Source organism: Drosophila sulfurigaster, chromosome 2L, assembly GCF_023558435.1.
Source record: "Drosophila sulfurigaster albostrigata strain 15112-1811.04 chromosome 2L, ASM2355843v2, whole genome shotgun sequence".
NCBI lineage: Eukaryota > Metazoa > Arthropoda > Insecta > Diptera > Drosophilidae > Drosophila > Drosophila sulfurigaster.
In genome coordinates, this window is record NC_084881.1 from 13,949,461 (window position 1) to 13,965,021 (window position 15,561).

General features: G+C 41.4%; 3 protein-coding genes and 1 long non-coding RNA gene across 11 annotated transcripts in view; 2 read left to right on the plus strand and 2 right to left on the minus strand.

The window, feature by feature from the left end:
• The window catches only part of LOC133834879 (cGMP-dependent protein kinase, isozyme 2 forms cD4/T1/T3A/T3B), a 40,503-nt gene extending 27,580 nt beyond the window's left edge, over window positions 1-12,923 (plus strand). For 3 of the 8 annotated variants that reach the window (XR_009893492.1, XR_009893494.1, XR_009893495.1), the window contains exons 5-11: window positions 6,751-6,970; window positions 8,380-8,616; window positions 8,686-8,835; window positions 8,897-9,516; window positions 9,577-9,766; window positions 9,834-12,627; window positions 12,701-12,923. Coding sequence is in view for 1 of the 8 variants with exons in the window: in XM_062264645.1 (XP_062120629.1) it covers window positions 6,751-6,970; window positions 8,380-8,616; window positions 8,686-8,835; window positions 8,897-9,516; window positions 9,577-9,766; window positions 9,834-9,999 (1,583 nt within the window). In the remaining 7 variants the exon portion in view is untranslated. Of the gene's footprint in view, window positions 1-4,857; window positions 6,245-6,750; window positions 6,971-8,379; window positions 8,617-8,685; window positions 8,836-8,896; window positions 9,517-9,576; window positions 9,767-9,833 lie in introns of those variants that run through there. The other 5 variants (XR_009893497.1, XR_009893498.1, XR_009893496.1 and 2 more) reach the window with 5 other exon arrangements.
• Window positions 2,585-3,656, minus strand: LOC133834882 (uncharacterized). Its single transcript, XR_009893499.1, has 2 exons — window positions 2,874-3,656; window positions 2,585-2,821 (listed from the first exon to the last, which is right to left on the minus strand). It is a non-coding gene; the product is annotated as an uncharacterized LOC133834882 (long non-coding RNA).
• On the plus strand, window positions 12,499-12,923 carry LOC133834881 (kappaPI-actitoxin-Avd3d). Its single transcript, XM_062264647.1, has 2 exons — window positions 12,499-12,627; window positions 12,680-12,923. Exons 1-2 carry the CDS (start codon window positions 12,534-12,536, stop codon window positions 12,874-12,876), a joined length of 291 nt encoding a protein of 96 aa, XP_062120631.1. The 5' UTR covers window positions 12,499-12,533; the 3' UTR covers window positions 12,877-12,923.
• On the minus strand, window positions 12,535-14,910 carry LOC133834880 (UDP-glycosyltransferase UGT5). Its single transcript, XM_062264646.1, has 3 exons — window positions 13,593-14,910; window positions 13,318-13,534; window positions 12,535-13,255 (listed from the first exon to the last, which is right to left on the minus strand). Exons 1-3 carry the CDS (start codon window positions 14,698-14,700, stop codon window positions 12,955-12,957), a joined length of 1,626 nt encoding a protein of 541 aa, XP_062120630.1. The 5' UTR covers window positions 14,701-14,910; the 3' UTR covers window positions 12,535-12,954.
• Between the last annotated feature and the right edge of the window lie 651 nt (window positions 14,911-15,561).

Genomic DNA, 15,561 nt, shown 5'->3' on the forward strand with positions numbered 1-15,561 from the left:
TTTAAAACCAAACTACATCAAACTAAACCGAACCACAACGAACCGAGCTCCTGCCCACCATCAGCTTGCTGTAGGCGTGGCGAAGAGTGTGAGACGAAACGGGAATCGAACAAAGTTACAGTACATTTGCTTGCTGTTTTTGTTGTGGTTGTAGTTGTGTTGTGTCGATTGAACGAAAAGATCACTTGTAGAATTCCGGTTTGTGGTTTTCCACTCAGTTGTTGCAGCTTCTCTTTCGCCCCTTCCCTCGTTTGCCTTGTATTTCGCGCATTTTGTCGGTCATTGGTCCGAAAAAAAGTGTAGACAAAAAATACTAATAAAATACTCGAATAAAGGTCTAAGCAAAAATGCCAAATGTCGAGTCGACAACCCAAAAACAAAAAAACCCGTAACGTAACTCTACAGAAATGTGTATGGAGAAAATATAATGAATAATGCGAGATATAACAGATAATGAATGTACCGAGTACTGTCAGCACTGATTACAGTTTTGAAATCGTGCAAGAATTCACCAAGAGTGTTGAGAAACAAATCAGTAAGAATCTGCTAAAGAAATGAGACAATTTCACAGAAAGGTCTTTGCATTTCAAAATGCGGAAAACGTGGGCAGCATTTCATATTGAGAGTAAAAGAAATACGACTATCAAGAGCAGCATTAATGCCAAGCAACATTAAATTAGAAATCTAGAAATCGTGCGAAAGTCAAAGACAATCAAAGCTCAAGATACAGGAATTCCAAAAACCAAAAAAAACGACAGAAAAAAGCAAATAAAAATAAAAACAATAACAATAACAAAGTGTGTTAATGTTGCGCATTTTGTTCCCATTTGACTTCTTCAGTTCACTTTACTCCATCCGCAGCTCATTTGTCCCAAGTGATCGTTTAACAGCTGATGTTGGGGGCTAGAAATCCGGTCGCTACGGGGTCGCCGGGGGCACTCTCACTTTTCCAGTAGCCAGCCAGTCTTCAGGCATGAGGCCATCAAGGCACATACGAGTTCCCCTCTTTAAGCACCATCATTAAGCTTTCTGAACTGTGACTCTGCGACATGCCAAATGAGCCAAGTTTTTCTGCTTTTCTATCGCATGATTAAGTAACATTTTGAATGCCTCAAGCCACGAACAGGTTGATCGGGCACTACGTAAATACTATATTGATTTGGGAAAATGAGCTTTGATCATTTGGAAATGGACAGTCAATTTAACTTGCAGCAAAATTGAAAATAAGTTTATGGAAATTACAAATCGTAATACGAGTCGGGTTTTGGGGTTCGAGTTAAATTGGATAAGTGTTAATTAACAGACTTGTACTTGGGAATTACCTGAAAAAAAATCCGCAAACTTATCAGTTATTAAGGGAATTTCATATTACTAATTCGCAAGTAACCAAATATTGTCTGTATTCGAATTTCAGCTAACATTTTTATACCCTTTTCAAAGACCTTAAATGACAAAGGTTTCATATAAGTAAAGAATTCAATTTACAACCGAATTGATTCCAAAACTATAAGTAAAATCAGACAATTTTAATCGCATTGCGATTGCATAAAGTTTCATTAAGATTACATATAGAAATTGCATTTAATTGTTCTTTCAAAATGGAAATCACGAGCTTCAATGTCAAGTGTATTTTCAATTAACGAGATCTTTGCGCGAAAGTGAAAACGGGAACAGGCAAACAATTCGATTGTTCATTGGCAGTAAACGGACTTCAAGTTATATGATCATGCATATAATATATTATCTGAAATTGTATCAGGTTTTTTTTCTTTTTTTTTTTGTTGTTGGCGAATGACACTAATAAAATCAGTCTTGAGAGCTTTAAGGGGGAACTATTACAAATTATAAACATTATCTAAGATACGATCGGGTTTGCTTGATGATGCCGAATGTTGAATACCCGTTTGTAAGATTCAATCTCCCTATTCATTGTTCACATTTGCGAATTTGATTCACAATGTTGTTGCTAATGAGCTCATGTGGTTGTTTAGTTTTAGTTCTGGTTTGACTACAATCTAAAGTATATGCAATATATCGCGTCTATAGATCCTAAACACGTCAATCAATCTAAACTTTCTTTATTAGCATAGCCGTCAACAAAAAGCAAAAAAAGAAGAAACTATAAATATTTATTATTATAATTTGACGAGACAACAACAACAACAAAACCAGCAAATGAAACGCGGTCAGGTTAAAAAATAAATAAAAAGTGACTAAGTCAATGGAATTTTTAATGTCAGACAGTGACAGGCCCTGAATGAGATAGATATAGAGACAGAGATGGAAATATATATTGTACATAATATAAGAAGCGGCAGCAAGAGAAATAATGGTGTTGTATGTCATGCAAAGTGAACAAATTATAATGCGAGTGTGAGTGTGAGTATCTCTTGCCCTTGGCACATAAGCCAACTGCCTGTGACTAACTCCAGTTTTAATTGAGGCTGGTCGCAGAGTTACGGCTGTGACTGTGGCTGGGTGTCGAGACACCAAGACACCGTTACATTTATAAATAGCCATGGCAAGAGTCGCGGGCTCTAAAAGCCAAATGCTTAAACCTAAAAGTCGAAACGGCTTTTGCAAATTCTTGTCTCAATGCGATTGTATTCAAATCAACGCCAAGCTAAGCCAAGCCAAGCCGCGGTGAGTTGAGTTAAGAGTCGAGTCCGAGAGCGAACTTGTTGACCTTGCCCAGCAGTTCCATTAAAGACAACACACGCTCAGCATTGCAAAATCTTTTGACCAGCTGCAGTGGACAAGCTCGAATACACTACAGAGAAAGGGAACTCGGCAAGTTCAAACGGTTTGATTCTAAAAGAAACTTTTTTATAGATATGTTATTAATTGAAACTCATATATCAAACAAAACTCACTTGATTTTAAATACTTTCTAACAAAACTCACTTTACTTTCAACACACGATATACCGACTTGCAATCGAGTAAGCGCATCGAGACTTCGTTGAATTGATCTTTGCAGTTTCCTCTCAGGCTTTTTGTTGATTCTTTTGATGTTGTTCAACTTTGCATGACGGATTTCCGCATTGAATTGAAGCCGCACAGAGGCCGCCAAAAAATCATTAAATAAGAAAAAACACAACTCTTTGAACTCTGCACCTCGTTTGTCGGCGGCACCTTTCAATTTGCTAACTTGTTATTTTCCGTTGTCTTGTCTTGTGAGCTACACGAACTTTTCCATTTGATTTGATAGAGGAAAATTGGCAGCATCGGCAGCTGGTAAAGATTGCCAGTCAATCGTTATCAGTTTATAGGCAGAACTGGAACCTCTGCCGAACCCGAACCTCATTGATAAGCGACCGAGTTTCAAGTAGTGTTTCCATTCTCAATTCTCACAAAACGGCAATTTATTTTGGGACATGTTACGCAAATAGTCAAACAATAATCATCGCTATTTACTGATCGGTGCGAATGGACTCGAAATGTTGACGCTCGAGGTTGTTTATTCAGCTTGATTGTCTCATTTGTTTATTGTTACCAAACAACTCAGCAAATTCGAGACTAGATTTTCTTGAGAGTTACCATTTCCCTTTACTGTGATATTTCGCTTGTACTGCGATTAAGCTATTAGTTTATTTAAAAGTCGATTAACTCGGATGTTAACAATCCATAAATGCTTTACTGTCTGATTTTGTTGTTTTGCTTTGCGTATTTACGGCCTACTTTTCGCACAATTGTTTATTGTTTTCATTCAGTTTTACGCCGTTTTCATTTTCATTGTCTACAATTATTGAATAATCTACAAATGGATCGTAACATTAAGTGATTGTTTAGAGCTAAGCTCAATACTCAATGCTTTTTATTTGTGCCGTTTCCTCAACTTGATTTAATTAATTTGCATCATTTGCATATTAAACTTTGATATTTTTGATGAAATCATGAATGAAATGTCAAGTTCCTTATTTTTAGTCCATTGTTTCATACTCCTGGTATTAAAAAGAAACCCGTCTCTTAATTCTTAAACTTTTAATTGTTTTTGAACTCAACTGAAGTATGATAAATTGTTTGAATATGCAGTCGATTGATCTTCATTTGATCATCATAAATGAACATGAATTAACGATAATCGTTAGCAAACACTTGACAGACAATGAAACTGCAGTTACTGTCTGATCCACTCAACTGATCAGTCACGCTTCAAGCATCGAACTGAAGATCTGTCATCCAACGATGTCTTTTGCCTAACCCTAGCTGTAGCTCTATAATTAGCTCTCAGTGTATGACTCAATGTTGTCGACAGACAAACAAACAAACAACGATCACTGAGTGATCGCCGAACAGTCATGCTCCACTTTTGCGATCAGCTGTTTACCTAATAATTATTAGCCAGGTCAAGCTATGACATACGTCATTCAAACTTGTCTCTCTTTTTTTATTGCTCCCTCTTTTACACAGTTTTGAGTGGTTTTCAGTTGATTGAAACGCGTGCACTCGTTGAGCACGATTCATTCATTCACACGCCCATTCAAATTGCAACAAAATAATTCGCACTCGACAAACTAATTGCTATTAATTCATTAGGCTTTTGTTTTGTTAACAACACACAGAGAACAGAGAGTCGGGAAATATTGAGATAGAGAGAGAAGGTAAATACAGTGCCTGCCAAATATTTAAACAGTTGGCTGCGTTTTGTTTTAAGTTTAAGTTTGGGTTTAGCTTGTTACTCGGAGTTCGTCACCGGGTTCGAGGTTTTTACAAACAGACAACAACCGAAACTGTCTATAAACAAAATGCGACGCGACGTGAGGCAACCGACAAGCTTGGAAAGTTTACCACATCAACAACAGCAACAACAAATCGGTTTAGCAATCTAAATAATAGAAAACCAAATATACAATTAGGTATTGGCCGCGGCTTCCCTCACTCCCTGACAGCTGTGTGACTCGTCAAAATTCCAAGCGCGAATTTCATCGCAGGGTTATGCAAAAGACAATATCAATAACAACAACACCAACACCAACAAATGAATAAAGTCCAAGTCGCAACAAAACACAAATCACAGCAACGTGTTGTCAACGGGCAGTGAAATCTGCTGGCCAAAAACGAAATCCGACAGCAACGGAAAAAGCAAAAAAAAAAACCCCAAACAACTGCAATGAAAATTAAACATTATCCGGGCAAAGCCGTCGATGCGAGTCTCTCGCTGGACACCAGCAGCACCATGGGCGCCCTCTACGAGGCCAACTGGCTGCAGGCCCATCATCAGCACCATCAATCCCCGCCAGCCGTCACGCCCACTCCAACGCCCCCGCAAACAGTCAGGCTCAGTCGTCAGGCGAGCAGTGCGGGCAGCAGTTTTCTCCTCGATGGCATCTCGGCGCTCAGCAAATACCAGATGACGCTGGAGAACATACGTCAGCTGGAGTCGAAGGATCAGCGCATTGTGAAGACCATCAAGGAGCTGAACGGCTATCGACCCTCGGCGTTGCAGCATCACAAGCAGCAGCTACACAATGGCTGGGTGGATGAGCAGCAAGAGGAGTTTGAAGAGCAGCAGCAGCAGGAGCAGCTCAAGTCGAACACAACAGCAGGGCCGCCAGCAGCAGCTGTCAATCATTATGTGCTCGATCCGACGGAACGTCCGCGTGTGCCACGCCCACGCCAACAGGTGTCCGTGAAGCCGCCCTCGTTGCGTCGCTCTCAGACCATGTTGCAACAGCATGCCCCGCCCAGCTATGTGACGCTGCGTGCACCCAAAGCCAAACCCGCCTCGCCCAGTAAGTCAGGCAGCAACAGTTCCTCTGCCTACTCCACATTCTCCTCGGCCGCCGAGGATCGTGTCATCTGTCAGCAGCCCCAACGTCTGATGCCGCCACCCACAGAGCCGCCACCAGCGCCGCCCATCAAGCCGCGCACGGCGAAGCCTTTGAGTCGCTCACAGACGAGCGTGCAGCGTTATGCCACCATTCGATTGCCACATCACTCCAGCTCATTTTGTAGAGCGCCGATGCGCAACGAGGCGCCAACGCCGCCCACAGTGCGGCGTCACAGTCTGGAGCAGGCGTTGCAGGGTCTGAAGCTCGAGGAGCAACAGCCGCGACAAGTGTCGCCCGCTGTCAGCAGCAATGGCAGCTCAAAGGATCTCAATGGCGAAGGTTTTTGCATACCACGACCACGCCTTATTGTGCCCGTGCACACATATGCAAGGCGGCGACGCACCGGGAATCTCAAGGAGAAATCTGCCACACAGGAGGAGGAGGAGGAGCAGCAGCAGGAAGGCAACAGTGGTAAGAACAACAGCAAAAAGTGTGTAGAAGAAATTGTATAGGAACTCGTGTGAGAAAACATGTGTAGGAATTCTTGTAGGAAAAAGCATATAGGAATTCCCGTAGGAAAAATCATATAGGAATTCCTCATGGAAAGTAAACAAAAGCAACACACTGAAGATCAATCATCTCTGCTCAATTTTAATCAAAATCCATCATCGAACTGTTGTTTTTATGTATCGCTGATCAATCTTCGATCTGCGTACACAATTAGTTGCCTGTCGATCGATCAGCCAGCTGTCAATCTTATCAACCAGCACTGACAATGTGAACTACATCGATGCACGATTTCCATGCCTTGTCGTAGAATCGTTCGGTTCTATTAAGTTGATCGTATTGCATGCATATGGTTCTCCTTAATTGACAAAGCGTTTGTTTATTTGTTTGTTCTAGCCTTTCGATTGCCGCCGCATTCAATTTCAATTTAATACTCAATCAATTCTCTCGATCTCTCTCTCTCATTGCAGATGGACGCGTCGAGGTCTCGCGTGAGGGCAAATATCTGTCGACGTTGTCGGGGGCGAAGGTGCTCGGCGAATTGGCGATACTCTACAATTGCCAGCGCACGGCGACAATCACAGCGATCACAGAATGCAATCTGTGGGCAATTGAGCGTCAATGCTTCCAGACAATCATGATGCGAACTGGACTCATACGCCAGGCCGAGTACACGGACTTCCTCAAGAGGTAAGGAGGGGCAATGAATTAATGTTTAAGGTATTTGGATTTCCTATTTGGTCAACTAATGAGTTTAATTTCGTTGCAATTTGTGCACTTAATTATATCAATTCCGCAGCATTTTATGAGCTTGCTGCAGCTGCCAACTTTTTACGTATGTTGTTAAGGATTTTTTTCAACTTGATTTGACTTGATTTGATTTGGCTTTTTTCATAGTTGCTGTTTTTTGTTTTGTTTTTGTGTTGTATTATGTTTTTTTGTGGCACACAACTTTCACCATCAAATGGGCAGACAGCCTCAGACCAAATGGAACTTGTAGTCGTCATGGTCATGGGCGTCTTTCATATACGGCGCGATGACGTGCCATGATGGACAGACACAGAGACTGCTGTGGCAAGTAGACAAGTAGTTGCTACCCGATCGATTTGTGCGCGGCCAACGAACGCATAGAAATTTTCTTTCTTTCCATCAAAATGCACAACCAGTTTATACCACACACCGCAACATCAAGTTGCAATAAGTTGAGTCTGAGCTGGCGCCGTGAGTGACCGACAAATTAATCGCATTTAATTGAACGCATACAGGGAAGCAGCCGGCTTTTGATGTTTTGTGTTTGGTGTTTGGTGTTCGGTGTTGCACCAGCTTCAGCGTCTCTAAAACTATTTTGATAGTCCCTCCATCGTTTCCATCTACCGCCAATTTTACAACGTTTTATGACTATCATTACCGCAACCCCAATAAACATTATTTCAAGCATAAAATTGTGCAAAACAAAAAAAATAAATAAAACACAAATTACATTACACCAAATGAAAATGAAAGTGCATAATGATTGAGAGCTTGAGATGAGTACCAGAGCAGGAGTTGATATGGTTGCTTTTCCGGACAGCGATCAACGATGCTTAGACCAAGCTTTAAGTGGAAACATCGTAAATTACCTATGCAATAAAAGTCGATAGTCTTCTCGGAAAAAACACATCTTTACAGTCATCCCAAATGCATTTACTTTTAAAGGTTTGACAACAGATTTACAGTCCTCACTTTTTAATAACGTCACTAGAGCTCGTATTACTACTAATGGATATTTTTATTAGACAAAAATGCTTTAATTAAGTGAAAATATATAAATTCGACTTCTATTCAAATGCTTTCCAAAGTAATCTTAAATGCACTCTGTAATTTCATTAGGAATCGAGTTAATGCACGCAATACACTTTATCATTAGATTGGTTTTTTTTTTTTCGTAATTTAAGCTTCTGAAGAATATTAGAGCTTAAACAAATTTAAAAAAAAAAAAGTGAAATGAAATTCCAGCCAGACAAACATTCATTCAGTCAAAATATGAACAATATACTACATGAACAAAGTAAACCTTTTAATAATACATTTATTCTGTATACTGCCTGTTGTACTTGTAGTGTGCCCATATTCAAGGACTTGCCGGAGGATACGCTTATCAAAATCTCCGATGTGCTGGAAGAGACGCACTATCAGCGCGGCGACTACATTGTGCGCCAGGGAGCACGAGGCGACACTTTCTTCATCATCTCGAAGGGTAAAGTGCGGGTGACGATCAAGCAACAAGACACACAGGAAGAGAAGTTCATTCGCATGCTCGGCAAGGGCGACTTCTTCGGTGAGAAGGCGTTGCAAGGGTGAGTTGAAATGAATTTGATCTCAAATGGATCGTAAATTAATTAATCTTAATTATTTATCATTTCCAGTGATGATCTGCGTACTGCAAACATCATTTGTGAGTCGCCGGATGGCGTCAGTTGTTTGGTCATCGATCGCGAGACTTTCAATCAACTGATCTCGAGTCTGGATGAGATCAAGCATCGCTACGACGATGAAGGTGCCATGGAGCGCAGAAAGTGAGTAGCTATCACATTAAAAGCAAAAATGAAAAGTAAATTCCAATGTTATTATTTGTAGAATCAATGAGGAGTTCCGGGACATTAATTTGACGGATCTGCGTGTGATTGCCACACTCGGTGTGGGCGGCTTTGGACGTGTCGAGCTGGTGCAGACCAATGGCGATAGCTCTCGTTCGTTTGCGCTCAAGCAGATGAAGAAGTCACAGATTGTGGAGACACGTCAGCAGCAACACATCATGTCCGAGAAGGAGATCATGGGCGAGGCCAATTGCCAGTTCATTGTGAAGCTCTTCAAGACGTTCAAGGACAAGAAGTATCTGTACATGCTGATGGAGAGCTGCCTGGGCGGTGAGCTCTGGACCATACTGCGAGACAAGGGCAACTTTGATGATGCCACCACGCGATTCTACACGGCGTGCGTGGTAGAGGCCTTTGACTATCTGCATTCGCGCAACATTATCTACAGGGACTTGAAGCCAGAGAATCTGCTGCTGGACGAGAAGGGCTATGTGAAGCTCGTGGACTTTGGTTTTGCTAAGAAGCTGCAGTCGGGCCGCAAGACGTGGACATTCTGCGGCACGCCCGAATATGTGGCACCCGAGGTGATATTGAATCGTGGCCATGACATAAGTGCCGACTACTGGTCTTTGGGTGTGCTCATGTTTGAGTTGCTCACAGGTAAGGCAAACGCAATAACTAAAGCTTCAAAAGAAAACTAATTAAATCCCTTTGTTGCAGGCACTCCTCCATTTACGGGCTCGGATCCCATGCGTACCTATAACATAATACTTAAGGGCATCGATGCCATCGAATTTCCCCGTAACATAACACGCAATGCCAGCAATCTGATCAAGAAACTCTGTCGCGACAATCCCGCCGAGCGTTTGGGCTATCAACGTGGCGGTATTAGTGAGATACAGAAGCACAAGTGAGTCAACGAATTTATTAAAGTGCTTAACACTTCTTTAATATACTTATTTGATTGCTCAAATCAGGTGGTTCGATGGCTTCTATTGGTGGGCGCTGCAGAATCGCACGTTGGAGCCACCAATAAAGCCGACGGTGAAGAGCGTTGTGGACACGACAAACTTTGATGATTATCCACCAGATCCAGAGGGACCTCCACCAGATGATGTCAGCGGCTGGGATAAAGATTTTTAGTGCTTAAGACTTATGGCAAACTTATGGATATGACACTGCTCTCTAGCATCGCACCTGGAATGAATGGCATAGATGGATTCCGGAAATTAGGACGCCATTCTGTACGCCAAAGCAATAGTCAAAAAAGGAGGGGCAGGTGAAACAATCGCATTGCCCAGAACAGCTCAACAGCTCAACATGCAGCTCATTGTCTCAGATCTGATCATCATGATGAAAACATGTGCAACACTAAGAATTTATTAACGAGTTTATGTTTATGTTTTATACAACTGTAACTATAACAGAAGAGAAACAAAAACCTATAACTATAACTATTATAATTATTATTTTATTATTATTACATGTAATGATTGATGAGAAATTCTGTCTAGTTGATTGGAAATTGATATAAATTGTAAGTAGGTTCGTTTGTCTGGCAATGAGGCAAAGCCGTCGGTCGCAGCTCTGTTCTGTTCCATTATGTAAATTGTTTTCCAAACTATGTAAAATTACAATTAATAATCATTAATAATTGTTAATGTACCAAGTGCAAAACACACACACATATAAACACGCACACAATCACACACACATCAACACACGTACATACATACATACACAAATCGGGTTGCCTTATAGTCTGTAAGCTGATTTTTATGCAATTTATGATTAAGACCCTCATGCTCATAACATTTCTTTTCCCTTACCCCCAATTGTTTTTTGAAACTGTCATGATGTTAATGTGGATCTACTGCAGTTATCCCCCATATGTCATTAGCATTAGCCATCGTTTTCTATATCTATGTATATCTATATGTAAATGAATATAAATCGCCTTTTTAATTGTCTAATTTAAGTAAAATGAGCTAGAAATTAAATAAATAACAAATTTATGCGCTTTGAATAAAACGTTTTTTTATTTTTATTTTAAATTGGTGTGAAAATTTAAAGCGAGAAACAGCCGAAGAAAAATATTAAAATAAAGTAATTAACGCATTTACTATAAACAAAAATTGCCGACAGCGAAAACTCAATAAAATAATAAAATTAAACAGCATTATTCTAATGCAAATAACACACATACAACAACACATTGAAAAGCAACAATTTCTACGCAAAGCTGAACAAAGAGTATATAAACTGCCCTTTTATTACTCTTCATTCAAATGTAAATTACGCGCAAAGAAAAAACAAAAATAATTATTTAATTTCAATGCAAATTGCGCGCAGGCGCAACGATAAGCACACTAAATACACAAACGCAAAGATAAGCGAAATGCAGTCTGCTCACAATCAAGTCAAGGGCTAATGACGTCACACGATAAATGCCGGAGCTCAAATTGCCTGGGCTGCAAAGCATTGAAACGACCCGAGCTACCAGGCAAACAGAAATAAAAGAAAGCAGCTCTCCCGCTTGGACACACAGCATGCAGTGACTTGCATTTACAGTCTGAATATCACGCCACCCACTCTAGCACATGGGTGACTGCCGATCACAACAAAACTGCAGTGCATTGCGCACGTGTGCCAGCTCTCTTACTCTCACTGTTGTTCGCTCTCTGTGCTTTGCAAAGCAGCTGCCATTTTGGCTCTCTGCTTGGCGCTCTCTTTACAATGTTAAACAGCTGTCATTCGAGCTCTTCCAATGGCGCTCTCTGTGCTGACGCCATGTGTGCTTGTGTATGTATGTGCTTGTGCTTGGCGCTTACATTTTACTTGGGCGCTCTATGGAAAAATACCCCTACTGTTAATTCTGTTCGCCTGGTACTTCGTTTGGCAGAAATTAAGAAATTTGAGGTCCGCTGCAGCTCAAATTGATTTACAACAACAACAATAAGAAGAAGAGCAACGAAAAGACCAAACAAGTGTTGTTGTTGCGTTATCAGTATTTGAGTATAACTCGGTCAATACTTGACCGATTCCGACATGCCGCATGTGAAACGACGCGTCTCGATGAGGACAACCCAATTACATTAAATGATCCTAAGAGGATAACCCCAAATCCATGAGATTACTATATTTTTAAGATAATACCATTGACAGTAAGTATTTTACAAAATTGGAGTATTTATTTAGAATAAAATCACATTTACATGTCATATTGGAGCTTTTGAAAGAGTATTTTAAAGTCTAGCGTGTTTGACGGCAGCTCAACGATGAGCTTCCTGCATTGAGGCACTCGAGCTGTAAACTTGGCCAAAACACACGTTTTGACTCAATGAGCATTGCAATTCGAATGCAAAAGAACAAGCCGAATTTAATGAAATGAAAATAAACAAAAGAAACGAAATTGCAAAATTCAAAATAGACTTAAGAACAAAACTCAGCTACGTGCGCAACGAGACTTCAACAGCAAATACGAGAAAATCAGAGAAAGCTGAGAAAGAACTGTCACATGCTTCGGTTCACTTTATAGAGAACACTCTGTGTGACAAGTCTGCAACTGCATGTTGTCGAAATTATAAATATAAAAAATACTTATAGTACTAATCAGAGTGATTTTGTTTAAGCAAATTGTGTCAAATCAATAAGAGCGCTCTATTTTTTAATGCATCATGATTAGCTGGAGTGTGCTGTGGTTACTTCTGGCGCTGAGCATAGCCGTCAGCTTAGGACTACGTCTCGAGAATCTAACACAGCAGCAGGTTGGTAAGTTTAAAGATTACAAGTTTAGATAGACGGAATCAATAACTGATATTAGAATCACATCTAATCGGTTTAGCTTGCAAACAGCCAAAGGCGCCGGGCTTATGCCGGGGTCGGCAACTGCGCTACGCTTATAACAAGGAGACGGACAACTGCGAGAGCTTCTACTACACGGGGTGCGCATCCACGGACAACAATTTCCTGACCTATGAAGAGTGCCGACGGGATTGCATGCACCGTGGACGCTACTAGACTAAACCTAATAAATGCTAACTCTTATATTTTCTTGACCAATTTACTATTGACGTTGCTTTCGTTTCTGTAGTTTGCTTATTTCCTGGACTTTTTGCCTGCTCGTTGTTGCGTCTGCGCTTTTGACTGACGTTTGCTTTGTGCCGGGAAGAGCGCACGCCAGCTGGCGATGATGAGCAAGACTAACACAAGTAGGATTGCTATGCTATCCAGTGAATGATAGATGAACCAGTTGAGCTCAATGCCTGGCGATTGCAGCAGCTTGGTGGCAAAGAGACCATGTTGCAACACATGCTCCACACTCCAAATAGCCGATTCTATAGGCGTGCGTTGGCGTCCGTTGAAGACCTGCGACAGCTTCTCAGCACCCACAGCATAGCTGTAACAATACAAGACAATATTAGTTGGCTAATATTTATAGAAAAAAGAAGTAAGATTCACTTAGCATGGCTGAGTTCCTGTAGCGTTTCCTGCAGTGTGGTCACATTGATCTGTTCATAGTCCAGCTTGAGACCTATGCCGCGCTGTTGTGCGGCATATGCGTTGAGAAACTGATCGCCATAGATGGGGGTCATCAGCAAAGGTTTGCCGCAGTGCAGCGCCTCGGTCATGCCCAGCAAACCGGCGTGGGCCCAGAACAGCTTGACACGTGGTTGACCTGAAAAGAGGTGTAGATTAGACAAGTTTTTCGAACAGAATATTTATTTAATACTTACAAAGCAGCGCCAGTTGTGGTGCCCACTTGACGAATAGAAACTTGTTGGCATCCACTTGGGGATGCTCATCCGTCTCCCATTTCCAGATGACATTCAGTGGCTGCTGCGACAGCACCTGCAGCATGGCCTGCAACTTGTCAGCATCGATGCTCGACGCACGCACCATCGATCCCCAACTGATGAAGATGACACCCTGTGGTGATCGCTGCAAGAACTGTTCCAATTCTTGGGGTAGCTGTTTCTTTGCATCACTGGTGATATGCATGCCTCCCACTTCGATCAATTGTGGCGTCACTGGTCGACTACCCATGTGCGAATAGTGCTGATTAACAAGTATAAATGCGGTTTGGTCACGAGCCACTTCATCCACATCGATGTCTATGCCAAGATGTTGCTTAATCAGCTTCTGATCTGCACGATTTGTGTGCAGCTTGTAGAGCAGTTTCAGCAGCTTGGCCTGCACAAAGTTGAGCAGTCGTTCATGCCAAAGCAAAGGCTGTGCAAAGCCTACAAACTCGGATAGCACATAGGCGGGATTATCGGGCAGATCGATGCGATCATAGAAGTACGGCATCAAGGCGCATGTGCTCACGCCAATGATAGGTAGCTGCATTAGCTTGGCTAGCGCCAGCTGACAATCGTTGCTGAAGTATTCGGTGAGCAGTAAGTCGTAGGGTTGCTCCTTATGCCGCTCCAACACTGTCGCCACATGACCGCTGGCATAGAGATGACCACAGGTGGTTTGTCCCTCGCTAAACAGATCGTAGTATTCCTTGAGTAGCACGGGCAATGATCGAGTTGGTGTGTGCTCAGTAAGTGGCACCACATTGATAGTGGTGCTCGCCTGATCCTCGTTCGCATCGCTAGTCAGCAACTGCTCGTAGTTTGGCAATTGCGCAGCAAGCGGATTATTTACATATGATATGACGGTGACGTGATGTCCACGTTGAGCCAATTCACTCAGCAGCGGCTGCACTACCTTGAAGTGACTGAACCCAAAGTGAGGAAACACTGCCAGAATATTGCCAGCGCTGGTGTCGCCAATTAACGTTGTTAAACAAAGGCCAAGAACAATTAGTCTCGCCTGTTGATAATATTGCGTCGTCATTGTTTCGCAGTTCGCGTTTGAATGTGAACTCGCCGTACATTGTCATCGATGCCATGTTGATTTAACACGCCTCGCTTGATAAGCGTATTTGGTTTGATTATTAATAGGTTTGTTTTGAGTGTTTGCTCTGTTGCCCAGCGCCCAGTTCTCTATCGGCGGTGATTAAATTACAACTGCATCAGCTGTCAAGTACTTCTGCATTACATATGGCAACTCCAAGTGTGCAATCGATCGGGCAATTGTAATGTATTGCACGCTTTCTAGTGCTGAATTGATAACAGATGGCAACGCTAGCATACGCTTTAAAGTGGTTGTGTGACTCACTATTAAAATAATTTTATTTATTTCATAGCATACGCACAGGCGCAATTTTCACCAGTTAGTCTTTCTTGGAATGTAGATGGCGCTGCAAATAAACGTTGGCATTTCAAATGCGCAAAGAAAAATGATTACTTATTTTAATTAAATTTTGAAGCGAATATAATATATGAATATGCATATGTTCATGATTCATTTTCAAAACATAAATGTTAAATCTAACACGAGATAAAAATATAAATAGTTTTATACTTTTAAAATATAGAAAAAAATACAAAGGTTTCCAAAGGAAATAATCTCAGTGCTTTCGAAAACTCTTTATAAACTTATAAGAACTACACATGTCTTAGCTCAATTGATTGCCCCTCTGGTAACAAATTGCTTCAAATTATTACACAACACTCAACAAATCAAAAGCCTTGAGATTATTGAATACACAATTGAATTGGAAATACGCCCCGAAAACAAGACGCATAATGGACAGTAGTAAGCGTTAATTGAACCTCAAGCGATAAACTGAAATGACAATAATTGTAATTGGCT